Source organism: Podarcis melisellensis (genome assembly GCF_964234715.1).
Source record: "Podarcis melisellensis genome assembly, chromosome: 11".
Lineage (NCBI taxonomy): Eukaryota > Metazoa > Chordata > Lepidosauria > Squamata > Lacertidae > Podarcis > Podarcis melisellensis.
The window spans coordinates 44,456,297-44,483,451 of record NC_138543.1 but is presented as its reverse complement, the minus strand read 5'-3'; the positions used below and the strand labels follow the sequence as shown (position 1 = coordinate 44,483,451).

The 27,155-nt window shown below is 46.0% G+C and overlaps 1 protein-coding gene across 1 annotated transcript in view; it reads right to left on the bottom strand.

Annotated features, from left to right (window-relative positions):
• The window catches only part of OXCT1 (3-oxoacid CoA-transferase 1), a 53,333-nt gene that overhangs the window by 8,731 nt on the left and 17,447 nt on the right, over nucleotides 1-27,155 (bottom strand). Inside the window, exons 5-13 of the mRNA XM_081929942.1 lie at nucleotides 26,506-26,655; nucleotides 25,474-25,580; nucleotides 23,299-23,359; nucleotides 17,078-17,185; nucleotides 11,451-11,565; nucleotides 11,250-11,344; nucleotides 11,104-11,152; nucleotides 8,307-8,379; nucleotides 7,225-7,300 (exon numbers count right to left, since the gene is read on the bottom strand). Of these exons, the coding sequence (XP_081786068.1) occupies nucleotides 7,225-7,300; nucleotides 8,307-8,379; nucleotides 11,104-11,152; nucleotides 11,250-11,344; nucleotides 11,451-11,565; nucleotides 17,078-17,185; nucleotides 23,299-23,359; nucleotides 25,474-25,580; nucleotides 26,506-26,655 (834 nt within the window). The remainder of the gene's footprint in view (nucleotides 1-7,224; nucleotides 7,301-8,306; nucleotides 8,380-11,103; nucleotides 11,153-11,249; nucleotides 11,345-11,450; nucleotides 11,566-17,077; nucleotides 17,186-23,298; nucleotides 23,360-25,473; nucleotides 25,581-26,505; nucleotides 26,656-27,155) is intronic.

Below are 27,155 nucleotides of genomic sequence, written 5' to 3'. Positions count from 1 at the left end.
TTTTGGATTATATTGCTAGGCCACTGAAAGGCTCAATTTAGTTGCAAACCTGATAGCAACCACTTAGCGTTCATGGTTGTTTGGGAAATACAGTCCTTTCAAAATGGCAAACTCAAATTTAATTTAATTCACTTTATTTCCCAGGATCTTTCCGGAGGAAGGACTGAGTGCTTTCCCAACATGCAGGTGACAACTGCACACATTCACCTGAAGGGTAATTCCCATTTGTTTTATGTGAAGCAGAAGACCGCCAAGCAAGCGCTGCTGCCGAAAGCCTCGTGTGACTGCCTTGACGTATCTAAACAGCTGGTTCTTTGGATTGGCCCAATTGTTTGAAAATTCAGCAGGGACAGGATCAGCATTGGTCCATCAAGCTCAATACTGTCTAACCTGCCTGGCAGCAGCTCTCCAAGGTTTGCGGCAAGGATCTCTCCCAGTCCTACCTGGAGATACCAGGGATTGAACCTTGTTCATGCAAGTAGATGCACTACCATTGAGCCAAGACCCTTCCACAATGAACAGGACCACACCCAAATAAACCTGTTTAGAACTGAGGCAGCAGCTAACCAGAGCTGGCTCTGCATCGTATAAGGCAGAGGTTTTCAACCTTTTTGAGTCCACGGCTCCCTTGACCAACTACATTCTTTCTGCAGCTCTGTGGGGCTCAGGAGCCCAATTATGTCACCCTTTGCCTGCAGATCTGGCAGCCTCTTGTTTGTTGTTGTTTAGTCATTTAGTCGTGACCCCATGGACCAGAGCACGCCAGGCACTCCTGTCTTCCACTGCCTCCCACAGTTTGGTCAAACTCATGCTGGTAGCTTCGAAAACACTGTCCAACCATCTCATCCTCTGTCGTCCCTCTTACCAGCCTCTTACCCTTCTTCAAACACCCTCCCTTGTGGAGAGTTCCTTCAGCCTCCTCTCCCCTCTCCTTGGAAGTCCTCTGGGCAGCTGCAACTGCAGCCCCTGGTCTCTGAGCTGCCCCACTGCCCCACAGGGACCTGGGAAGCACCCCCTGGCCAGCCCCAGAGGCACCATTCGCCTGGGGAGCTTGTAGCCGGAGCTGCTGCAATAAACAGCTGTGCAAGCCTTTGGGAGGCAGAGACACAAGAGAGCATCAGAGGAAGGAGAGAAGAAAGGAAAGAGGGACAGAGGCCAGTGTTGCTCGCAGCACCCCTGACCATCATTCAAGGCACCCCAGGGAGCCACGGCACACTGGTTGAAAACCACTGGGGTAAGGTGTTAAAGCGAGTTTCTACTCATACTCTCCTTCCATGGAAGAAATTGAAAAGATTTAAAAATAGCAGCACAAAAACAAGTGTTCGGCAATATGTAATTTTTTGCAGTTTTAGAAATCGTTGAAAGTCATGAAAAACTAACCATAAGGACTTCCTTCTTCCCCAAGTCAGTATGTTTGAAATATTTTTTTTGTACTGTATGTAAAGTACTGTGTGTAAAATGTAAACAATATTAATATCCACTACCTGCTACTGCAGCTTGAGTTATTTTTTTTAAAAAAAACCAAAAGCAATCCCCTTGTGCTTGAATACTTTGTTTTCCCATTTCCTCAATAAAAAAAGTACATGACTGGATAGAACCAAAGATGAATTGCCCTGAAATATATTTGCTGTGTCATTTTCCCCCCAAGTGACTACCAGCCTCAGAATGGTACAATTACAGAACTATTGTCATCATATTGCTATCTCCGACAGATAGATTAGATCTGGAGGAATGCAGAGGAGGAAAGAAGAGCCCAATGAACTTTATCAAGAAATGCAAGGAAATTACTATGCTGACATCCCCCCCCCCCGCCCCCCGGCAGTACAAGGAATAAAAGCATAAAGCTGGTTCAAAAATCCTTCAAGTGCAATGCAGAAAGATATACAAACGCCAATCTGAGCACATGCACGCTTAAAGCTTCCAAAAGATGAGTATACATCATATTTTTCACTCCATAAGACGCACCTGACCATAAGACGCACCTAGCTTTTAGAGGGGGAATGCAAGAAAAAGAGATTCTTTAAAGGGAGCACTAAGCAGAGCCTCCCGCCTGCATTTGCTCCATAAGACGCACACACATTTCCCCTTACTTTTTAGGAGGGAAGAGGTGCGTCTTATGGAGCGAAATATACGGTATCCTATATCCACAATGTGACACTTCCCTCCCTTTGTCGCAGTGCTGTCTGAGCAATCCTGCTTTTGAACCAACCGTTATTTACAGAGACAAACATGTAACGTTCATGCCATTTGCCACTCTTGACATACATCACAGACCCCAGAACTGACTTGAAATTCTGCCTATGAAAATGGCAGGCTTGCTTGGACCTTTCTGCCACCCACGTTCCCATGGGCAAAGAGGCAAGCCACAGTCCGATCTTAAAAAGGCTTCCTTTAGAAGAAATTATCTGCTGGATCAGTGGGGAAACCTCAAATGATCCATAGGGGGTCACCTTTGGGTGCATGCAGCTTATCCTTCTGTGATAGCTCAGCTGGTGGAGCGTGAGACCTAGGACATCCCCGACAGAGCCGGGATCTGCTTGAAGACCTCCCCATTACGGAGCGTAGAACATTTATTTATTTTCTAGCTATTAAATGTATACGCCGCTCTTCATCCAAGGATCACAGGGCAGTTTGCAGCCTAGAACCACACAAATGCATAACATAATAGCAAACAAAACAGTAATGCCTTCCCCCCTCCAAAACACACACAGAGAGAGCGAGAGGGCGCATCCCTTTGAGGTAATTGGTTCCACTGCGGAATTGCTCTTTCTTTCACGCCAATTTGGGAAATTAATTCCTCCTTAAAGCTTCATAGTCCAGTAGGAGAGGTGAAAATAATGCCAATATATTTCACATCTGACAAACCATGCGCCCCTTGGGCTTCAGATAGTACATAGGGAGACAAATCTAACAAGCCCAGGACACAAATTTGTGCGGCCCTCTGCTGGCCCATTTACCAGAAGCAATATATTTAGCGTTAACTCTGGAAGTGTATTCTAGATTCTGACCAAACTAAGCCTCCTAGAGCAAAATATACATAGGAGGCCTAGTTTGGTCAGAATTCGGTATACACTTCCAGAGTTAAATCTAAATAAATCACTTCTGGTAAATGAGCCGCCATAGCTGCTAGAGGGCTGTGGAAATTTGTGTCCTGGGCTTCTTAGACTCTTCTCTCCATGTACTACCTGAAACCAAAGGGGTGCATTGGTTGGCAGATGCAAAATTCTTTTCAGCTCTCCTACCCCCTATTTAGGGTCTTGGCTTACACTGAGCTCTAAAGATACAGTGGTACCTCGGGTTTACAGATGCTTCAGGTTACAGACTCTGCTAACCCAGAAATAGTACCTTGGGTTAAGAACTTCGCTTCAGGATGAGAACAGAAATCGTGAGGCGGTGGGAGGCCCCATTAGCTAAAGTGGTACCTCAGGTTAAGAACGGACCTCCAGAACGAATTAAGTTCTTAACCTGAGGTACCACTGTAATAAATTGATGCATTCATTAATGTATCTGACTTTCCTTGTCTTGTGGCATCTATGGAAAACCAAATGCAAATACAAACCCTGGAAAGGAGCAACATTTTTACCACATCTGTGTCTTCTGGTAAGCCGCACCATGCATTCTTTCTTCTGACTCTGATAATAACTCTTAAGATAAGTAATCTTTAAAAGAGTTCCTGATACCCTCTTCCTCTCCATTTATGGTACCCCATGTGGTATCTTTCAGGTGGTATTGGAATACGACTTCCATCACTGTACCCACCCCACACAAATGGGAGGCTCTCAACACCTGAAAAATACCATGTATAATGTAACCCTATTTCTAGTTACTTGGGATGTAAGTTTTGTTGTTGTTGGAATTCTGCCTGGGTCAGAGGAATGTGCCACAGCGTAGGCACCGGCAGATATTCCTTGTCGACCTCCCCGCTACGCCACTCTGCTGATAAGCAGGCGAGGTCTCGGCGATTCTTCTCAGATGTGTGAGAGGAACACACCGTTCTTCCTCTCTCCCCTTTGGTGTCCCCCAGGGAGGGGAAAGATGCAGACAGAAAACTATTTACATCTTTTATTTCTGTCTCTTACATCAGTACAGAGAAACATGTCTGCACTCAACAGCAGTAAGAATAAACTCCACCCATGTACTTCCAGTACGGGTCATATGACACACACACACTGAGCTAACATCCGGTGCTCAGTACAGAATGGACTGCCCCTTTGTTCCCATGGCAACAGTCACAAACATCCTGTTTGGCTTTCCAGCCACAAGCAGCTGCCTTAGCTGCTAGAGCCTTTGCTTGCAGCAGCTTTGGTGCTTTATGGTAACAGTTTAGTCATTTAGTTGTGTCTGACTCTTCGTGACCCCATGGACCAGAGCACGCCAGGCACTCCTGTCTTCTGCTGCCTCCCGCAGCTTGGTCAAACTCATGCTGGTAGCTTCAAGAACACTGTCCAACCATCTCATCCTCTGTCGTCCCCTTCTCCTTGTGCCCTCCATCTTTCCCAACATCAGGGAGTCTTTTCCAGGGAGTCTTCTCTTCTCATGAGGTGGCCAAAGTATTGGAGCCTCAGCTTTAGGATCTGTCCTTCCAGTGAGCACTCAGGGCTGATTTCCTTCAGAATGGATAGGTTTGATCTTCTTGCAGTCCACGGGACTCTCAAGAGTCTCCTCCAGCACCATAATTCAAAAGCATCAATTCTTTGGCGATCAGCCTTCTTTATGGTCCAGCTCTCACTTCCATACATCACTACTGGGAAAGCCATAGCTTTAACTATACGGACCTTTGTTGGCAAGGTGATGTCTCTGCCTTTTAAGATGCTGTCTAGGTTTGCCATTGTAAGTTAGTCTACCATTTCTGAAGTGGAAGAGTCACGATGAGGTGACTTTACCCCCACCCTGCAATATTTACTGTCCCATGGGGTTGCTGTGGAGATGAACAGGAAAGCAACTTTAAGGCCGTTTGCCAATAAGCACTACAAAGAAGCATTCAAGGAGGCTAGAAAGGGCTCTGCCTGGTTCCTTGGGGTGCCTGCCGCCATGGTTGGTAGCCTCGTCATAAGGCATCTTCAGTAATATGGTTTTGCCCAGGAGAAGCAGCTGCCAGGAACAGGCATTTCTCAAGAACCCCTTTCTGAATACAAGGAGAGCTGATAAAAGTTGGCAGAAAGTTTCGAAGCGATTGCATGCCGACTGTAGAACTTTCCCAAAATTTATTCTTCAGGATTCATCTACAGTTAGCCTCAGGGCATCTGTCACTGGTTCAGTGGTTTATTTGCTGTTGCATCAGATCAGCAGCACCAGTATTTATGTTATTAATATTAATAAATCCCTAGGAGACCTCATCCATCACTTTTAATCTCTCCTCCAACTCCTACCCCATTGCTCTTAAAGTGTGATCTTCAATGGCTCAGGGCTATTTTACCAATATAAAAGCATCATTAGTCAAAGAAACTACAGCCTCATATTCAACGTTTCTGTCGGAAGGAGGGAGGGTTCCATCCAGAAGAGCAACATAATTCATCGCAAAATGTACTTCTTGATGCAGCCGTTCCAGATAACTCATCACAAAAGAACCAGTTTAAAATTGTGCTTTGTGTTTGTTTGTTTTTACAAGATAGAACCAAAAAAATTAATCGATAGTAATTAGTGCTTCAAATACTATTAAGGAAAAATTGCTAGTGAACGTCAAATCTGTTCAAAATGGACATACTACGGGGTTGGAAACACCTCCTGCAAATCGTAAAAATGATGACTTGTGCATGTTTTATGTCAGAACGTATTGTTTTCCTCCTATTTCAAATGAAGGTGTATCTCGTCTGAAAAGAAAGCTCCTTCAGATGCACGAATGGGCTCAATTATAGGGATGCAGAGTTTTGACTATTCGCTTTCAAATGGAAGCCCCTGGTGCTGCTGTGTTGCAAAATGCTTTGGTTTTTCAAATCTGGGGGGTGAGGGTATAGGGGTAGGCTGGGGTTCCCCCCCCCCAATCTTTCAAAAATAATAGCCCCACCGTTCACATGGAGCTTAGTAGAGTATGAAAAGAATGATTTCATTCAAACCTACATGCTTAATCAGAAGTTCAATGGGACATAAATAGGATAACTAGGACTCTTTTAAGAAACTAGACTATAGTGAGGATCTTAAACACTAACAGCAGGTTTATAACAGGAGGAAATTATAGCCATTCAGACTCCAAGTCGAAGCATCTCTGACCACTGGCCATGCTTGCTGGGGCTGATAGGAGTTGGACTCTTAAGAGGTTAACTCTTAAGAAGCCATTGCTCTTTCAGATTCCAAGCAAAGCAAAGAGGGCCTAAATATTAGATTCATCTTTCGTTGGTCAAGCCTCAAGACTGAACCAGACTATTTTTCCCAGGATCCCTAAATTGGTGTCAGGCGAGGCTGCATGAAAAGGCTTAACTGCTGAGAGTGAAATATCACAAGTTGCAAGTTCTCAGTGGGAGGTGAATAGACTCTGAACTACAGTCATACACACTAAGAAAAGGAAATCCTTGCAATAAGAAAAAAAAACCAGTTTTTTAAACAGCCCATATTATGGTGATGACGATGGTGACTACATTACATGTGTGTTTACTTCTGGAAATTGATTTAATTCATTCTGTCACCTACATTTTAGGCCTTTGCCAATTTCTCTATGGACAGCTGGATTCCTTGCTGAAAAAGCCAACACGCCTAGGAATGAATAGATTACAAAGTAGAGAACCAAAGATGTTTAGGGAAGGGCTGTGGCTCAATGGTGAAGCATCTGCCTTGCATGCAAAGGATCTCAGGTTTGATCCCCAGCTCCTCCAGGTAAGACTATCTGAAATCAGGAAGAACTACTGCCAGTCATTTTAGACAATACTGAGCTAAATGGGCCAGTTATAAGACAGCTTCCAATGCCCAATTGGTAGGTGAAGGTTACTAGCCCGTTCTCTACTTTAATTACACAATAACATGTTTTGTTAGAAGGAGTTGTGAGCACCCACCCTGCTCTTCCGAGAACTTATGAACTGATGCTGGATTTTTTTATATGTAAAAAAAGGAAGAAGTTGTTCTTCAATTACAGAACAAAAACAAAGCATTGGGGTCATTGCATGCATCCAAAAGGAGTCATTTTTACTATTCTTGAGAACACATCATTTCAGTGAAATGAAAAGACGCTTCTAATCACTTCGAATAAAATGCATGATGCAAATATATAATAAGGACGCTTCTCCATCTACTTACAGGAATCATCCAGTTGGCTAGATCACCATATTTAGACACCTGCATCGCTCCAAGCATTGTCAGATTAACATGTCCCCTGATAAAAGGAACAAAGAAAGAAACGAGCACGCTTTTGGCATCAGAAATTCTGGCACAGTTTTTGTTTGTTCCATCTACAAGCCCTCTAACCGTTCCTGAACAGTAAAAAGGTAAAGGGACCCCTGACCATTAGGTCCAGTCGTGGCCGACTCTGGGGTTGCAGCACTCATCTTGCTTTACTGGCCAAGGGAGTCGGCGTACAGCTTCCGGGTCATGTGTCCAGCATGACTAAGCCGCTTCTGGCGAACCAGAGCAGCGCACGGAAACGCCGTTTACCTTCCCACTGGAGCAGTACCTATTTATCTACTTGTACTGGGACGTGCTTTCGAACTGCTAGGTTGGCAGGAGCAGGGACTGAGCAATGGGAGCTCACCCCGTCGCGGGGATTCGAACTGCCGACCTTCTGATCAGCAAGTCCTAGGCTCTGTGGTTTAACCCACAGCACCACCCGCATCCCAATAGTACCTCTCTATAAAAACAAGGGCAGAAAAATAGCTTAAAGATCAAGTGCCGCTGGATAGCTGCGAGACTATATCCACTTACCGAGGAGTAAGATCCATTGAATTCTAAGGCAGATATAAGAGTAGTGTCATTACCTGGGATTATGTCCCACTGAACTCAGCGGCCTGGGATAATTATCTACATGTCAAACTTGGTACCATTCGTCATTTGCTAAACAACACACCAAGGCGGTAACGGTAAAAACAAAACATCACTGCACAGCCTGTACCACAAAATCACCCTTAATACTCTGTTCATACAACACAAAAGATTAATACAAAAAAAGTGTTGGCCTGACAACTGACAGCACCAGCCGAGTTGACTATTTTGAGTTCGATACCCAGCTGCTAAATCTATTGAGTTCCAACACCCAGCTACTAATTATTTTGCTGTTTCGCAGAAGACTGACGGATAGTCACTTTGGTGTGGGTTACTAATAAGTTCAGGCACCAGCTGGGCCTGTGCTCTTGACATTTAGCAAATTAGGTTTTTTCATTACATACCCTCGAATCATTGCAAAAGATTCATCGCTAGAGAAGTAGGAAGCTCCTGGAAGCACGGTGACCGTCTCTTTGCCTGTAGAAGAAACTCAGTGTTAAGTTTGCTATGGCCAACAGGCAAAATCCCAGGGTGGTGCTGGGAATCGATGCTGTCTGTGTCACACAACAGGGCTTCACAAAGCTTCTACAGTGGTACCTCTGGTTGCGAATGGGATCCGTTCCGGAGGCCCATTCGCAACATGAGCAGAATGCAACCCGTGTCTGCGCGTGCCGCGATTCGCCGCTTCTGCACATGCGCATGACTCATTTTGCACACCTGCGCATGCACGAGCAGCAAACCCCCGAAGCAACCCTTTCCGGTACTTCCGGGTCACCGCAGGACGCAACCTGAAAACGCACAACCCAAAGCAAACGTAACATGAGGTATGACTGTACTCTTTTTTGGGGGGGGGGTGAGGAAAACAGAAAGACAAAAGCAATAAAACACAAATGACAAGAGTCCCTCCAAACTTCAAGTAGACTCTTCCAAGGGAGAATGCCAGTGACTCTGATAAAATTTTGTGACATTCCTTTAGACACAGATTTTTAAATATACAGTGGTACCTCGCAAGACGAACGCCTCGCAAGACGGAAAACCCGCTAGACGAAAGGGTTTTCCGTTTTGGAGGCGCGTCGCAAGACGAATTTCCCTATGGGCTTGCTTCGCAAGACGACAGCCCATAGGGAAATCTCCGGGACAGTGGGGAAGCGCAGCGCGTCTTCCCCGCTGTCCTCGGACCTCCTCCGAAGCCTGGCGGCGGGGCGGGGACACCTCCTCCCGCCGCCGGGCTTCGGAAGGATGCCCCGATGCCGGGCGGCGGGGCGGGAAATCCTCCCTCCGCCGCCCGGCATCGGAACGATGCCCCGATGCCGGGCGGCGAGGCGGTAACGCCTCCCCCCGCCGCCCGGCTTCGGGGCGGGAAAGCCTCCCCCCGCCGCCCGGCATCGGAACGATGTCCCGAAGCTGGGCGGCGGGGCGGGAAAGCCTCCCCCCGCCGCCCGGCATCGGAACGATGTCCCGAAGCTGGGCGGCGGAGCGGGAAAGCCTCCCCCGCCGCCCGGCATCGGAACGATGTCCCGAAGCTGGGCGGCGGGGCGGGAAAGCCTCCCCCCGCCGCCCGGCTTCGGGGCATCGTCCCAATGCCGGGCGGCGGGGCAAGAAAGCCTCCCCCCGCCGCCCGGCTTCGGGGAATCGTCCCGATGCCGGGCGGCGGGGCAAGAAAGCCTCCCCCCGCCGCCCGGCTTCGGAACGATGTCCCGAAGCCGGGCGGCGGGGCCGCGAAGCCTGGGCGCGCTGGCAACTGGAGCGCTCCTGGAGCGCTCCTTGCGGAGAGGTCCGCGAAGCCTGTCCTGGACCTCTTCTGAAGGCAGGCGGGGGGCAAAAGTCTTTGTCCCCCCTGCCTGCCTTCCCAGGGGCTTTTAAATCGCCCCGGACAGCGGAGAGGTCCTCCGCTGTCCCGGGCGATTTTAAAATGCCGCCCGCCAGAAGAGGTCGGGGAAAGGCGGTTTCCATAGGAACGCATTAATTGATTTTCAATGCATTCCTATGGAAAACCGTGCATCGCAAGACGAAAAACTCGCAAGACGAAGAGACTTGCGGAACGAATTAATTTCGTCTTGCGAGGCACCACTGTATATGAATGTCTCTGGCATGCTGGCTCTTAAGTAAGCTTTAATTTCTCTGCAACCTTTTAAATATATTTATATAAAGGTTGCAGAGAAATTAAAGCTTACTTAAGAGCCAGCATGCCAGAGACATTCAAATGCTGCACAGTCGTACCTTGGATCTCAAATGCCTTGGCTCCCAAACAAATCAGCTCTCACAAACGATTGAAACCCGGAAGCGAGTGTTCCGGTTTTCAAATGATTTTCGTAAGCCGAACGACCGGCACAGCTTCTGAATGGCTGCAGGAACTTCCTGCAGCCAATCAGAAGCTGCGCTTTGGTTTCCAAACATTTTAGGAGTCGAATGGACTTCCAGAAAAGATTCCATTTGACTTCCAAGTTATGACTATATTTGAATTGTATCAGGAAATCAAGCTTGCTGAATGACCATGGGGCACTCATTCTACCTACCTCTGGGGGTTGATGAGAAGATAAAGGAGAACACTGTACATGACATGACCCAGGATTTAGATAATCCAGGAAAGACGGGCATGGGGATCGCCCTCAGAGACTCCACTCAATCAGAGACCTTGGTGTAGGGGAATTCCAGAAAACACCACTGCCCCCAGTTCTCCTATCTGAGAACATCTGGCCTCCACCTCTGATGGCTCTGCTTCTAAAGGAGATCACCACCACCCGTTGTTCTACCATGCTAGTTCATACCTGAAGAACTGAGTGCAGCCCCTTTGAGAGACTGATAGCTTTCCCAGAAAGGCTTGAGCAAGAAACTCTAACCTACCTGCAGACTTGCTTAAACCCTCAGTTGGCTCCAGACCTTTGATGGAGCAATATCCCAGTCCACACTTCTCAACTTCGAGTTCCCAGATATTGTTGGACTACAAGTCCCATCATCCATAGTCAATAGGGGCAGCGGTCAGGAATGACGGGACTGGTGGTCCAACAACATCTGGGGAACCCAAGGTTGAGAAAGGAGACTGTTGCTCTTGAATGTCTGTATCAAACTTGAATTCCGCCTGGCTCTATCTGAAGCTGCCCACGGTTCTGTTTCTCTGGCTTTCCTCTCCCACCTCCCCATTAACTTCTTGAAGGAAGGGCAGTATAAATATGTGAAAGGAAGACAAAAATCGGGTTTAACCTGCATTGATGAGGTCAGGGTCAACTTCACTTTCAGATGGGTAAGGTCCCTAGTTAAAACACAAAACAAACACTTGCATTAACTTTCCAGTCAAATGGTTGTGTTGTGTTGTCTATTGATTCCCATTGCCTGTGTCCCATTCTTACCAAGCCAAGGACTCCATTTTCACTCTGTAGATGAACAGTTATTTCTGGACTGATGAAGTTGCTGGCAAGCAGTGGGATTCCGATACCCAGGTTAGCTTAAACGGTTCGGTCAAGGTTAAACGGATCCGAGTTCTGTACCCAAATTTATTGAATTCAAATGCGCCTTAAAAAGCGACTGCATTCCACACAGCCAAAGGATACCGTACATGCCATCCTCGAATTCAAGGGCCGCTCGCCTGATGATCCTCTCTCTTACGTTATCGCCATCTTTCTTCTGCTTGCCTTTGCTATCTTCAGCTTTGCGTAGCGACAACCTCTAGAAAAGCAAGCAGAGTGAAAAGGGTGGTGACAGCTGCACTCTTTCGTGGAACATTAAGGACCAGCATATATTATATCACAGTTGGTAAAGGCAGGCCTCAGGCACCCTGAAGCAGTAAGAAACATTTTTAAGATGGCCTGGGTTGGTTTATGCTAAACACTGCCCTGATCTGCACATAACGTAAACGAAGAGAAACGCTTGCAGTAAATAAGAGAGGCGACCTGGAGGTCCTATATTTACAGTAAGCTCTCTGCTGGTGTCCCTTTGCCTGTTTGCACTCAGAGTCAAACCAGGTGGCAAATTCCGTTAACCTTTTTGTGGCCGTATTTTGGATCACAGTTGTTAAGTGTAGTTTCAGCCTTTCTGTGAGTGTCTTGAATAGTTTCATTGCCTCAGCAGCAAAGTTAGCTGATATAATCACAGTATGGATGTCCTTTAGCTCAGCTGTTTGAAGAAGGTGAGTCAGGGCTGCGTTCAGTAGGGGGGACCATTTGATTCTTTTAGCTGCAGATATGCCAAGATTTGGGATGTGGGTGGCGCTGTGGGTTAAACCACAGAGCCTAGGGCTTGCCAATCAGAAGGTCGGTGAAGAAGAAGAAGAAGAGTTTGGATTTGATATCCTGCTTTATCACTACCCAAAGGAGTCTCAAAGTGGTTAACATTCTCCTTTTCCCTTCCTCCCCCACAACAAACACTCTGTGAGGTGAGTGGGGCCGAGAGACTTCAGAGAAGTGTGACTAGCCCAAGGTCACCCAGAAGCTGCATGTGGAGGAGCAGAGACGCGAACCCGGCTCCCCAGATTACAAGTCTATCGCTCTTAACCACTGCACCACACTGGCTCTCAAGCGGTGGTTCGAATCCCCGCGACGGGGTGAGCTCCCGTTGCTCGGTCCCTGCTCCTGCCAACCTAGCAGTTCAAAAGCATGTCAAAGTACAAGTAGATAAATAGAGAGAGGGAGAAATTACGCATCTTTACATTCTCCCTCCAGGAAGACAGGAATCCTGCAGACAGAGGCCAGGGGCACTCCTGCATGCATCTCAGAACTGGAAGTGGAAGCCTGGAAGCAGCAAGACTGCTAGGTAAAGGTAAAGGGACCCTTGACCATTAGGTCCGATCATGGCCGACTCTGGAGTTGTGGCACTCATCTCGCTTTATTGGCCGAGGGAGCCGGTGTACAGCTTCCGGGTCATGTGGCCAGCTCTGGCGAACCAGAGCAGCGCACGGAAATGCCGTTTACCTTCCCACTGGAGCGGTACCTATTTATCTACTTGCGCTTGACGTGCTTTCAAACTGCTAGGTTGGCAGGAGCAGGGACTGAGCAATGGGAGCTCACCCCATCGCGGGGATTTGAACCGTCGACCTTCTGATCGGCAAGTCCTAGGCTCTGTGGTTTAACCCACAGCACTACCCGCGTCCCTACCAGGATGCTTATACAGTTGTATCTTGGTTCTCGAACAGAATCCGTTGCAGAAGACCGTTTGAATTCCGAAAATGTTTGAAAACGAAGGCACAGCTTCCGATTGGCTGCAGGAGCTTCCTGCACTCAATTGGAAGCCATGAAAGCTGCGTCCCAAAATAGTTTGAAAACCAGAACACCTACTTCCGGATTTGCGGTGTCCGGGAGACAAAACATTTGAGTCACAAGGTGTTCGAGAACCAAGGTACGACTGTATACTGTATCCATGCATTCGAAGCACCAAGAAGGAACTTTTTTTCATATGTGGTGGGAGTGTAAGAAAGTGAGAGGTTTCTGGGAAATGATATATAATGAATTGAAGAAGATGTTGAAATACACATTTGTAAAGAAACCAGAAGCCTTTCTGTTAGGAATAATAGGAAGTGAAATAAATAGAAAGGACAATAAACTCTTTCAATACGCAGTAACAGCAGCAAGAATATTAATGGCCCAAAAATGGAAACAGGAAGAAATACCGACTCTTGAAGAATGGAGAATGAAACTTATAGACTATGCTGAATTGGACAAACTAACTGGGAAGATCAGATATCAACGGGACCACAAGTTCATCGAGGACTGGGAAAAATTTACAGAATATCTGAAAAGTATATGTGATGAACAAACAACGCTAGTGGGATTTAAAGAGGCTTTGTGAAAGTCAGAGGAGTATTGTTAAACAGAAAGAGGATTGTAAAAGTAATATTAAAATGCAATATTAAATTTAGAAAATATGTAAAAATGGGTAAACATGGATGATTGACAGAGAAGCTGATGGAAGTCTAAAAATTGAAATTTGTGAAAATTGTTTGATATTGGAATTGATATAATGGAAAATTTTAATAAAAATTATATACAAAAAAAGAAGAAGAAAGAAAAGAAAACCGGAACACCTACTTCCGGATTTGCGGTGTCCGGGAGACAAAACATTTGAGTCACAAGGTGTTCGAGAACCAAGGTACGACTGTATACTGTATCCATGCATTCGAAGCACCAAGGCTTCTGAATCTAAAACTCTGACTTGCATCTTGGCCCAAGTCTCTGCTTCTTCTCACTTTTGAAACTGAGGCATAAAGAAAACACGAAGATATGTTTAATAGCAGCTTAAATCGGAATTAGGCTTCCCTTGGGATGTTTTGCTCTCCCAGCCAGAGCCAGGCTAGATATTACAGCCATAATTATTCCTCTCCTAATATGATAAACTATCTTCCTTTTCCAGGCACTCTAAGCTAAATCTGCTTTATACTGGAACCCTCACTCAGCACTCGGGTGGATAACCGCATTCCGTCCAAGACCAATTTACGTTTGAAGAAGCGAGCCCAGAAAATCCAAGGTAGATGCAATTTTTATAGGCATTCTCACTCTTAAGACAGTAAACAGAGGAGCTTGCTGTTTCATCGCCTGTTTTGACAAGGCAGATCCCTAGAAGGATTACAAAACTCAGCAGACCAAAATTAATCCCTGCTGTAACTTTGGTCTAGACGATATAAAACACTTAAAAACAAGGTGGGAGGGCAGTGGCGCCGTAGGGAGGGTGGGGAGAAGCCGGTCTGGAGAACAGGAGAAAAACTGAAAACAATCATGGCTTGGCTATGCAGTAACGAAAATCTATACCCAGCCTCCTATCGGGCTGAAGAAGAATCAGGAATAATATTTGATGCTTAGCCTCAAAAGGAAAAGGTAAGCAGTGCTATCGTTCAGCACATGTAAGATGCATTTAATTATTTATTATCTCTCTCTCTCTCCCTTCCTTCCTTCCTGGAGTTCAAAGTGACATATATGGAGGTTCCAAAATGGTCTCCTGTCCAGGTACCGGTCAGACCCTGATCTGCTTATCTTCAGCAAGGGGGCTGCATCATATGCCCTTAGGACCTTGCCTTGGAACCAAAGCACTAAAACAAGAGTTTTATTACAAGGGTCGGTTTTTCAAGTTTTCTATGTTCAGGTATCCATTCTTAAGGAAATCAGCCCTGAGTGCTCACTGGAAGGACAGATCCTGAAGCTTTGGCCACCTCATGAGAAGAGAAGACTCCCTGGGAAAGACCCTGATGTTGAGAATGATTGAGGGCACAAGGAGAAGGGGACGACAGAGGACGAGATGGTTGGATAGTGTTCTCGAAGCTACCAGCATGAGTTTGACCAAACTGCGGGAGGCGGTGGAAGACAGGCGTGCCTGGCGAGCTCTGGTCCATGGGGTCACGAAGAGTCAGACACGACTAAACAACTAAACAACCACAACAACAAATGTTCAGGCAAAGCTTCCCCTATGGATATGCCTGCTGAGGAACGGTTCCGTATCTGCCACAGACCCCTTGTGCTCTGCAAAGAGTTCTGAGGCAGGTTATATAGAGGGTGTGCAAATTGATGTGAGACACTGCCCTGGTGTTTCTTCCCAATTCAAGCTTTTTTTTTTTTTTGCCTCAAACTTTCCATGGAGCTGCCTTATACTGGGAGTCACAACATGGGTCCGTTTATTTTTTAATTATTTTACATTATTTATTTCCACCAGGTAGGTCTCAAAGTGGCTGCCAACAATAAAAATAGACACTGTGCAAAAATTTAAACATAACTTAAACCTCCAAAACACAGTTAATACTGACTGGCAGGGGCTTTCCAGAGTTTCAGCCAGGGGTCTCTCTCTCTCTACAGTTGCTGGAGATTGCCATGGACTGAACCTTTTTGCATGTAACTAATGAGCGCCAGTTCTGAATCGCAGCTCTTCCCTAATCTCAGCGTTTCTCGCAAAACAGTATGGAAACCATTTCTAATAATAGGTCAACAGAATCGTAAGAAATGAAAGCCACCTGGCCCTACCACCAGCAACATGAAACACAATTATCTGCTCAACAGGCTTCCAAAGGATCCCCTCTTGGCATGAGGTAGTCAGGATACCTTCCAAAATATCCTGTCATTCCTGACCATTTGTCATGCTGGCTGGGAGCAACTGAAGTTGGCTACCCCCCCCCCCCAAAGGTCACTCAAACAACACCCATTCTCCAGAGAAGAGGCGTGCACTTGCAGAGACAAGAGCTCTAGCTGGCTTAAGTAAAGGTAAAGGGACCCCTGACCATTAGGTCCAGTCGTGACCGACTCTGGGGTTGCGGCGCTCATCTCGCTCTATAGGCCAAGGGAGCCAGCGTTTGTCCGCAGACAGCTTCCAGGTCATGTGGCCAGCATGACTAAGCCATTTCTGGAGAACCAGAGCAGTGCACGGAAACGCCGTTTACCTTCCTGCCGGAGCGGTACCTATTTGTCTACTTGTACTTTGACGTGCTTTGGAACTGCTAGGTTGGCAGGAGCAGGGACTGAGAAACGGGAGGTCACTCCATCGCGGGGATTTGAACTGCCGACCTTCTGATCGGCAAGCCCTAGGCTCTGTGGTTTAACCCACAGCGCTACCCGCGTCCCAGCTGACTTCAGTAAGCCAAGCTAAAAGACTGAGGGATGCTTGGGCACACATGCCCACACACAACATACCAGCCAAGCATCCCCAGATCCTAGGATGGCAGGTCAGGTTTCTTGCCAATGCAAAAATATGGTAATAACCGGATCCTAAACGTGAGCTCAGAATTCATCCACTATTTCTCACCAAAGGATGTTGGACACAGCTGTAGTTTTGGGGGCTATTTAGTGAAATTCAGATGTAATTAATGAAGTGCTGAGGATGCGTTCTGTTAAGTGGGTCGCATTGGGATTCAACCTTCATTTATAATTGGATATGGAAACGGCATGGTGTCTGCTGAGGTCCACAGAGGCACAAAAATGTTTTACTGCTTATACATTCAAGCTCCGATGAGATTATCAGCTTTTGTTTTTTTCAAAAAAGAGAGGAAAAAATCAAGTTTCCAACCCCTCAGGATGAAGATATGCTTGGGTGGGTGTGGGTGTGTTGAATTTTTTTAGAAGTCAGAGAGGTAAGTTTCACCCGTGCTAGGAATGCATCACTCCTTGTAACTAGCAAAACCCATAATTATGCAAAATAAGAGCAGCAACACAAATGTGCCCAGGCTGCATGGGCAAACACACAGGATGGCCCCAAACTCGTTAAAACTTACCTCGATTCTTTTTTCATACTTTCCCCCTTTGATGAGACGATGGACATAGATCTTGGGGACATGAATATCTTCTGGGGCAAAGGAACCAACGTCCACAATTTCTTCTACCTGAGCAGATGTGAAAAACAAAAAGGGTAAAAATCAGAGAGTGCACACAGTACACAGAGATTAGCAGATGGCAACATGCAGGGCCCTTCAGTTCCTTTTGAAGAGGTAAGTCCCCGGGTTTGTTTTTGAAGCAACAATGAGTTACATAGCTCCAAGCTCCAGAGCTCGCAATTTATGAAGTGAGGTGAGGGCTTGGGAGAGTGTGGTGTAGTGGTTAAGAGCGGTGGACTCGTAATCTGGTGAACCGGGTTCGCTTCCCCGCTCCTCCACATGCAGCTGCTGGGTGACCTTGGGCTGGTCACACTTCTCTGAAGTCTCTCAGCCTCACTCATCTCACAGAGTGTTTGTTGTGGGGGAGGAAGGGAAAGGAGATTGTTAGCCACTTTGAGACTCCTTCGGGTAGTGATAAAGTGGGATATCAAATCCAAACTCTTCTTCTTCTTCTTCTTCTTCTTAGATCCTTTAACTGGAAGTCTCACTTTCTCTACTTTCTGCAAGTAAGCGTTACACAGATTGTGTCTAAACACACTGAGCGCCATGTGCACAGCATGCTTTCAAGTCAAGAGCGTCAGGTGGTTCCCAAGAATAACTGTGGCAAAATACTTTATGCCACCCATTCCCCAAGGTAGTTTGCTGTCCCAAGATCACCCACTGAGCTTCACTGCAGAGTGGGGAGTTAAAATCCAGTCTCTCCTTTCCTAGTCTAGCAGGCCAACCACTATACTACACCGACTCCTGACACCCCACCGAAGCTTCCACACTGAATATTCTAGAATAAAAGAGCCTGAAGCCAAGCAGGTAGCGTTTGCATGTTTATGCTAGAGGAGAAAGCCGCCTCGGCTGCCTACTCACATTCTCAGCACTGCAAGGTCTTGCTATTAATTGCCAGATGGGAACAGGAAGTCCCCTGCCACTATTTAACTTTCTTGTTTTCTCCAGTGAAACAGTGAGGTACTGTGCAATGGTCCTCTCTTTAACCAAAGATTCAGCCAAGGCGACAGCTTAGAAGTGCAACCTGAAGGTGCAACTGTGCCTGTAGCTGCTTTGAGAACCAGCAGCTACTACAGTCACTGGGAGGCTTCTTTCCATACACGCCTTTCCAAGAGGAAAATATTTGAGCAGACACTATTTTCCCTCTCTCTTCATATATCCATGATCTTTCACTTTACTTCTTGGAAGCAAGGAGCATTTTACAAAGCAAAATATATATATATATGAGCACGCATTTACAGTGGTACCTCGGGTTAAGTACTTAATTCGTTCCGGAGGTCCATTCTTAACCTGAAACTGTTCTTAACCTGAAGCACCACTTTAGCTAATGGGGCCTCCAGCTGCCGTTGCGCCACCAAAGCATGATTCCTGTCCTCATCCTGAAGCAAAGTTCTTAACCCGAGGTACTATTTCTGGGTTAGCCGAGTCTGTAACCTGAAGCATCTGTAACCTGAAGCGTATGTAACCCGAGGTACCACTGTATTCTGAGCGTATAGTTTGGGACATTTCAATTCATAACATGTGCTAAGAACACCAAAGACATTTATTTAAGCAGGTGGGTTGTCCCCATGGGCTTATAAAAGAATAAGCGTTTTGAAATGCCAGTCGGAGAAACTCATCATAACTCAAGATGCGCATTGCATGCAACATAATAGCCGAAGCACAGCAAGCCTCTTTCCCACAGAAACTCCAAATAGGATTGAGGAGCACCGTGGGAGTGGGGGAAGCAACAAAACGCACCATTTTCCAATTTGACAGAAGCAAGCAAACAGCCAAGCCTCTCTCCATCCTGCCTTACTTTGCAAAACAGCAGTAGGTACCCAGCAGAACACCAAAGGAAAAATGTCTTTCTATTCTAGCCTTCTAATAAACCTTTCAAACCATTAATTCTACCCCCCACCTTAAACTATGAAAGAGGGGGAAACAGAACCAGAGCTCTAAAAACAGTAACTAGATGGATTGCTAAGGCTGAAATGTGGAAGACCAAGATGGCATCATGGCCAAATACATTGTTGTTGTTGTTGTCGTCTGTATGTATTGATATCCTACTTTTCTCCCAAGTTGCGTGAAGCACTGCAGCCTGGTGCATCTGGGAATCTTGGGTACAAACCTTTGCTCTTCGCAAAGTGTGCAAAGATTCACTACTAGTGACAATTGCCACGGGAATTTCCTGGACACAAAAGGCTAATTCTTGTGTCCTTGCAGCTGGGAAGCCGCTAAAGACAGATGCCCAAGTTCATCCATTCAGCAGGTGCAAATTCATATCTTACACCAGTATATAAAAGCATTTTTGAGTGGCAAACGCTGTAATGTTTGATGCGGAAAAGTGATTGTGTGGAAGCTTGGACACGATCCAGGAAGCAACCCTTGACCCTCCAGATGTTATTAGACTCCAACTCCCATCGTTCCCGACCTTTGGCCATGCTGCCTATGGCTAACAGGAGATGGATTTCAACACCATCTGGAGGGTCTCAGGTTAGCTACCCCTGAATTAGAAAAAAGGGACAAGATAATAATAATATTATAATAATTTATTATTTATACCCCGCCCATCTGGCTGGGTTTCCCCAGCCACTCTGGGCAGCTTCCAAGAGAATATTAAAAACACAATAAAACATCAGTCATTAAAAACTCCCCTAAACAGGGCTGCCTTCAAACGTCTTCTAAAAGTCAGATAGTTGTTTATTTCCTTGACATCAGATGGGAGGGCATTCCATAGGGCAGGCGCCAATACCGAGAAGGCCCTCTGCCTGGTTCCCTTTAACCTCACTTCTCGCAGTCAGGGAACTGCCAGAAGTTCCTCGGAGCTGGACCTCAGTGTCCGGGCTGAACGATGGGGGTGGAGACACTCCTTCAGGTATACTGGGCTGAGGATGTTTAGGGCTTTAAAGGTCAGCACCAACACTTTGAATTGTGTTTGAAGAAACTCACTGGTAGGCCAAAGCCCCTATTGCAGCTTCCTGGCTAATGCGTAGTCAGTGTGGCGCATCTCGGAATTCAAATTTGTGAGGTAGAATTAGAATTAAGCAGAGTTTCTGAGATGGAAGAGCCAGGACTGTTATCGGCAATATAAGAGTGTGCATTTATAAGCATGGCCATTTCTCAGCATCTCATCGTTAACAATGAAAGCAACACCACAATTTTTGGTGACTAATGGAGCTATTCATTCCTGTCCCACAACGTAATAAAAGTCCATTGTACCTGCGATAGCAGCATTCTAATGGCGTTGCTAAGTAACCAAAGATACATTGTGGGTTTTTTAATTACATTTCCTTAATTAGTTGTGGGTGAAAGAGCATTTCTGCACTCAGATCTGTGCCCCACCCCCACCCCTTTGTTCCTCTTCCTTGCTAAATCAAACATCATCTTCCAGTCTCCCAACTATTCCATAATAAATGAGGAACTCAAAAATCAGGAGGAAAAATAGGTTTCTGTTATCTTAGCTTTTGTTTTTCCCTTTAGTAAGGAACCATTCCACTTACAAAGTATTCTACAAATGGGATACAAAAAGAAAATAATGGCATGTGAAAACAGCATGCTCAATCTTCGCTGGACTACATTGGAATTTTTATCTCCATTTGCTGTTTATATCCTGCATTGGGGTTTGTCTCTTCGTTTGAGGTGGGATGGGTATGTTGTTGTTGTTTAGTCGTTTAGTCATGTCCGACTCTTCGTGACCCCATGGACCAGAGCACGCCAGGCACTCCTGTCTTCCACTGCCTCCCGCAGTTTGGTCAAACACATGCTGGTAGCTTCAAGAACACTATCCAACCATCTCGTCCTCTGTCGTCCCCTTCTCCTTGTGCCCTCCATCTTTCCCAACATCAGGGTCTTTTCCAGGGAGTCTTCTCTTCTCATGAGGTGGCCAAAGTATTGGAGCCTCAGCTTCAGGATCTGTCCTTCCAGTGAGCACTCAGGGCTGATTTCCTTCAGAATGGATAGGTTTGATCTTCTTGCAGTCCATGGGACTCTCAAGAGTCTCCTCCAGCAACAGAATTCAAAAGCATGCATTCTTCGACGATCAGCCTTCTTTATGGTCCAGCTCTCACTTCCATACATCACTACTGGGAAAACCATAGCTTTTAACTATACGGACCTTTGTTGGCAAAGTGATCCCTTCATGGACCACTGCCTTGCCGTGGCGAAGGGGCTTGAATAACTCAGAGAAGCTATGAGCTATGCCGAGCAGGGCACCCAAGATGGACAGGTCATAGTGAAGAGTTTTGACCAAACGTGATCCCCCTGGAGCAGGAACCGGGAAGCCACTCCAGTATCCCTGCCAAGAAAACTCCATGGGATGGGTATACTTGTGCCCAATCCTAGCTACACAAAATTCTTCAACGTCTCTCTAGATGTATAAGGGCAGCTTTCTCTTCCATCCCTGGGAACAATCAAATAATTACGGCCTTCAGAACACCCATTGTTTTGCAGAAGGGTTAACAAGAACACACTGGAAACTCAGGTTTGTCAAATTAAAAGTGCCTCAAAGTTGCTCTGTTTGTTTGTTTGTTTGTTTGTTTTTCGGCCAAAAATATTTTATTATATTTTTTGTTAAACAGTGAGCAGGATAAAAACTGAATCTATAAAAGGCTTAGAAGAATGGAAAGGTCTTTGCCTGGTGCCAAAAGGACAGCAAAGTAAGCACCAGCGGACATCTCTGGAGTGTTCATTTCTTTTTCTTTTTTTAAAAGATATTTATTAAAGTTTAACAATTACAAAGAAAGAAAAACAGACAATAATAATCAAAAATACAGGAACAAAGTTGCTCTGTTTGACCTGGCTCAACAAATCTGTTTTAAAAAAAACCACCACCACCATGACCAGAGTGTCTTTTGGGGCCAGGAGAGTAACCAGAAAACACACTGAAACAGGTGAGATGAATGAATGGTTAAAGGGAAGGTGTACAGTCATGGTGTCCAACACAGTCACACTCCATCACCATGTAAGTTCGTCAGGATGAATGCTGACAGTCATAAACCTTCCTTGCAAACAAATCGGACTGAAAGCTCAAGTAAAAAAATTGGACATATACTGCCCTGGGCTCATTTGGGAGAAAGGGTGAGAAACAAATTTTATAAATAAAATAACCTCTGGGTAAGTTTTGGACAAGCAGATCAGAGTGAAAGCTCAATAAACAGGCTGTCTGGGGGGAGTCAAAAAATAGCTTCTCAGTGTGAACCAGGAACTAACCTATCCAGAAAACAAGATGGTTATAAAGCTCTCTATATAATCTATATATTCACATAAGCCTGTTCTGCCCAGTCTATTCTATTCCCTTCTGCTACCTAGTTCTCAATTTCCCCATTTTTCAGTCTGTCGGTATTCTACAACATTTAATTTTTGTGTGGCTGCTTGCCCACCCTCTAGGTTATATTTTAGCTACTGTTTTGCTTTTCTGTCTATGTATAATTATTACTTCAAGTCTGCTGGGTACTTCTTCCCTTGAGCGTCAGTGAAGTTTTGGCTTCATAAGCACAAGCACGGGAAGACTGGTATGCCAGCATACAGCTGCTGAAGATCTCATCTGCACTATACCTGAAAGTGGTATGATGCTGTTTTAAAACAGCCATGGCTTCCCTCAAAGAATCCTGGGAAATGTAGTGTGCTGAGGGTACTGAGAGTTGTGAGGAGACCCCTATTCCCCCTCACAGAGCTACAATTCCCATAGTTCCCTGGGAAGAGGGACAGACTGTTAAACCACTCTGAGGACTGCGATCGTCCCTGCTTTCTATGCAATGAAAGTTTAGTTTAGGTTTAGGTTTAGGTTTAGGTTTAGGTTTAGTTGGTTGAGGAACATTAAATCTTGGGGGTCTCCACCTTCAGCCTGCAGGCCTCAGGTGAGCACTAGGCCTTTCGTAGTTGTCTACCAGAAACAGGTGTTCAGGTTTTACGTTCACACAAATGATACCACAGCTTGTCATCATTTGGGCTTCTCTAAAATCCTTCCCTCTTCTATCCCTGCTGCAGGTAAAGGCATATCATCTTCAACTGGAGCAGAACATCACGCCTGGTTTCAGTTATGCATGTATACAGCATCTGTCAACTTCATCTGAGCAATTCGCTAAGATCTGTAAGGAGTCCTTGCAAGCTTTGAAGTACAAGTACAAATTGTTTGACCTTACCTCTACTACAGTTGTTCTGGCAGCTTTACACATGGGCTGGTTAAAGTTTCTTGCAGTTTTCCTATTTGAGGCAGAGAAAAGGGGAAGCTAAAGTTAACTGAAAGCAAAAGATAGGAGAGTATTTTCTGCTCACATTCAGGCTGTTATATTACTGTAATATCAGGGAAAGCACTGGGTCAACCTAAATTTAAAGGAATTAGGGAGAAGATTGCAGTAAGGAGGTAACATATAGACCTTTGCATACCTAGCAGATGTTTAAGAACACATTTAAAATTGCAGGCTTGTTTACCATGCAGTGTGTGTTTGTGTGCATGTGTGATACTGTTTAAAGAAAGGGGGGAGGGGCTTTGCAATGCACGCCTTCTAAGTGTCAACTGGGAAGTAGGTTCCACCGAGTTCAGCAGTGTTTACTCCCAGCTAAATAAAATGGGCAACAGGATGCACATCAGGGCACATTTTGAAACGTGGAGGGGAGAAAGGAGATAATCCAAATTGCACATCATTTGTGACCCCTATTTGACCATTGAATGGGGGAAGAGCAAGACTTAGCTGCAGAAATACTTCACTGCCTTCTACCCAGAAGATTCCCACTAGCAAACCAAGGCCTATGGCAAACACAATACTGGTTGGGGTTTTTTTTTGGGGGGGGGTGTTATATAAAAATCTGACATATGCTTAAGAATATAAAAACGTAAGAAGAGCCTGCAGGATCAGGCCAATGGCCCATCTAGTCCAGCATCCTGTTCTCACAGTAGCCAACCAGATGCTATGGGAAACCAGCAAGGAGGATCTGAGTGCAAGAGCAACTCTCCATTCCTGGAAATGAGCTGTCTTTGTTTGCATGTGTTGTACATGGGGGAAGAGGGGGAAGGGAATTGGGCGGGGGGGTGTTGGTGACCAGAGCAAACAGGGGGTCAATCCCACAGTTATACAGGAGGTGTCAAGTTTTTCTGATAATGTGTCTCAAATGATGGTCTAAGGCACAGACTCTAAGCCTTGGTAGAGCAGCCTCAAAACTGAATCAAAGGATCCTATTTTCTAGATATTTCTCTCTATCCTGAGCTTATCATACAACATAAAAAAATGTTTGGGCTTCTACTGCCCCCTCCTGGACACCTTTGCTTTATTACCATATTTTTCGCTCTATAAGACGAACTTTTTCCCTCCTAAAAAGTAAGGGGAAATGTGTGTGCGTCTTAAGGAGCGAATGCAGGTTGCGCGGCTATCCCAGAAGCCAGAACAGCTAGAGGGAGCGCTGCGCAGCACTCCTTCTAGCTGTTCTAGCTTCTGGCTTAGCCGCATGAAGCCTCCGCAGGGCACGGGGAGCCTTCATCCCCGTGCCCTGCGAAGGCTTCGCGGGGCTATCCCTGGCTTTTGCAGGAGGAAAAGCCCCCAAGAGCCGCGCTCTTCTCCCTCCTTGGGGAAAAGCCTGCAAGCGCCACACACACACTCCTTGCGGCTTGTGAAAGGGAGCGCTGAGCAGAGCCTGGGGTGCATACAGGCTCTGCTCAGCGCTCCCTTTAAAGAATTTTTTTCTTGCATTCCCCCTCTAAAAACTAGGTGCGTCTTGTCGTCAGGTGCGTCTTATGGAGCGAAAAATATGGTAAATGCTAAGTAAGTCCCTGTGGTCGCCAAATTTGGGTGTTTAGAGTTGCATGATACAAGAAATGCAGATTTCTTTTTTAAAAAATTCAGATCTACCCCATTTGTTTTTTTACAGCATTATAAATTCATTCTCCGTCTATTTAATCCTTATGTTTCCTAAATCTCCACTTTTCACAGGTTATAAGAAACAGAGTCAGACCACTGGTCCCTCTGGGTGAAAACTGTCTGCATTAACACACTCAAAACCTAAACATAACCAAAAAAACCCAACCTTGAAGAGTGGTCTAAACAACTTTTAAATTAAATTTAAATTATTATACAAGTGAGCATAATGTGCCCCATGTGAGCTGCAGGTGTATCCCAACACAAGGGGGGGGGAAGCCCCTTGGAGCTGCGTATTACAGGGGAAGAACATTTGCACACTGACGGGTCAGCTTTGTCCAACATGACTGATCTTCTCGTTCAGGATACTCTGGTGAGCTTCCAAAGGAAGTCCAAGATTTCCTGGCGAACCCTTTGAAAACTGCTGCTTTGGAGAAAAGCACATTTGCGCTGTGTGCAATACTGTACCTGAAGATAATGTTCCCGGCGCGATCAGATTTCCACGCCTTCACTAGAGCAAAATCCCCCGTTATCGACTTTTCCATAATATAGTGTCGCCCATCAAACTCCCTCACCTGTGAGAAGTCGGGAGCGGGAGGAAATATTTGAAAAGTTATTCATCTTGAAAACTGTTCCTTCCCATGTTGGCATTTTAAATTATTCCTTTGCACAATGCCAAGCAATAGGGATGGGGGCATGGTTGATGCTAACTGGTCAAAAGCCTCACATGGCTTTAATACTAATAAAATACTAATAATACTAATAATTAGTATTATATACTAATAATACTAATAATACTAATAATAGCGGGACGCGGGTGGCGCTGTGGGTTAAAGCCTCAGCGCCTAGGGCTTGCCGATCGAAAGGTCGGCGGTTCGAATCCCCGCGGCGGGGTGCGCTCCCGCTGCTCGGTCCCAGCGCCTGCCAACCTAGCAGTTCGAAAGCACCCTCGGGTGCAAGTAGATAAATAGGGACCGCTTTCTAGCGGGAAGGTAAACGGTGTTTCCGTGTGCAGCTCTGGCTCGCCAGAGCAGCAATGTCAGGCTGGCCACGTGACCCGGAAGTGTCTTCGGACAGCGCTGGCCCCTGGCCTCTTGAGTGAGATGGGCGCACAACCCCAGAGTCTGGCAAGACTGGCCCGTACGGGCAGGGGTACCTTTACCTTTACCTTAATACTAATAATAATAATAATAATTTATTTATACCCTGCCCATCTGGCTGAGTTTCCCCAGCCACTCTGGGCGGCTCCCAATCGAGTGTTAAAAACAATACAGCTTTAAATATTAAAAACATCCCTAAACAGGGCTGCCTTCAGATGTCTTTTAAAAATAAGATAGCTGCTTATTTCCTTGACATCTGATGGGAGGACACTCCACTGGCCGGGCGCCACCACCGAGAAGGCCCTCTGTCTGTCTGTTATGGACTCTCTCTTCCCAAGAATGATGGTCCCCTACCGCTGCCCAAGTTCCACCATTAAAACACACAGGCATGATCTTTTACCTCTCTGGGCTCGCTGGCAAGGGCAACAGTACCGTCTGTGTTGTATTTGATCGGAGCCCCTCCTTCTTGTACTAAAGTCCCGTACCCCGTGCTGGTGAAGAAAGCTGGGATACCCGCTCCTCCTGCTCGAATGCGCTCAGCCAGGGTGCCCTAGAAGGAAAGAAACTGGTAAGTACAGAGACCGATAACAAGAGAGATTCCCAGGTTGTTCAGGACATAAGTAGAGCCAGCAGGATCAGGCCAATGGCCCTTCTAGTCCAGCATCCTGTTCTCAAATTCCCTACTTCTCCTGCTTTCTCTCCTTTGACTTCTTCTCCCTGCTGTCCACCAAACAGCTCCAGTTTCCCTCAAACGGCATGTACTGCCATCTGAATGCAAAAGTATGCAGAACAGCCCTCATCAAGGGATTTGGTTTCACGGAAGGTGCACATGGTTTCGAGATTTCGAATCTCATTGGCTGGCCTGCTCTGATGTCACAGGCTCTCTTAGCACTCTGCTGCCTGGCCTGGAGAACCACTCCTCCCTACGGTGACATGAAAGCTGATCACCCAAAGACAACAGAGAGAGGCAGAAAGGTCCATGAAACTATTTTATGGGAGAACATCCTGCCAGAGCAACAGACAATTTCTAGGACCTGCTGGCTAGAACCT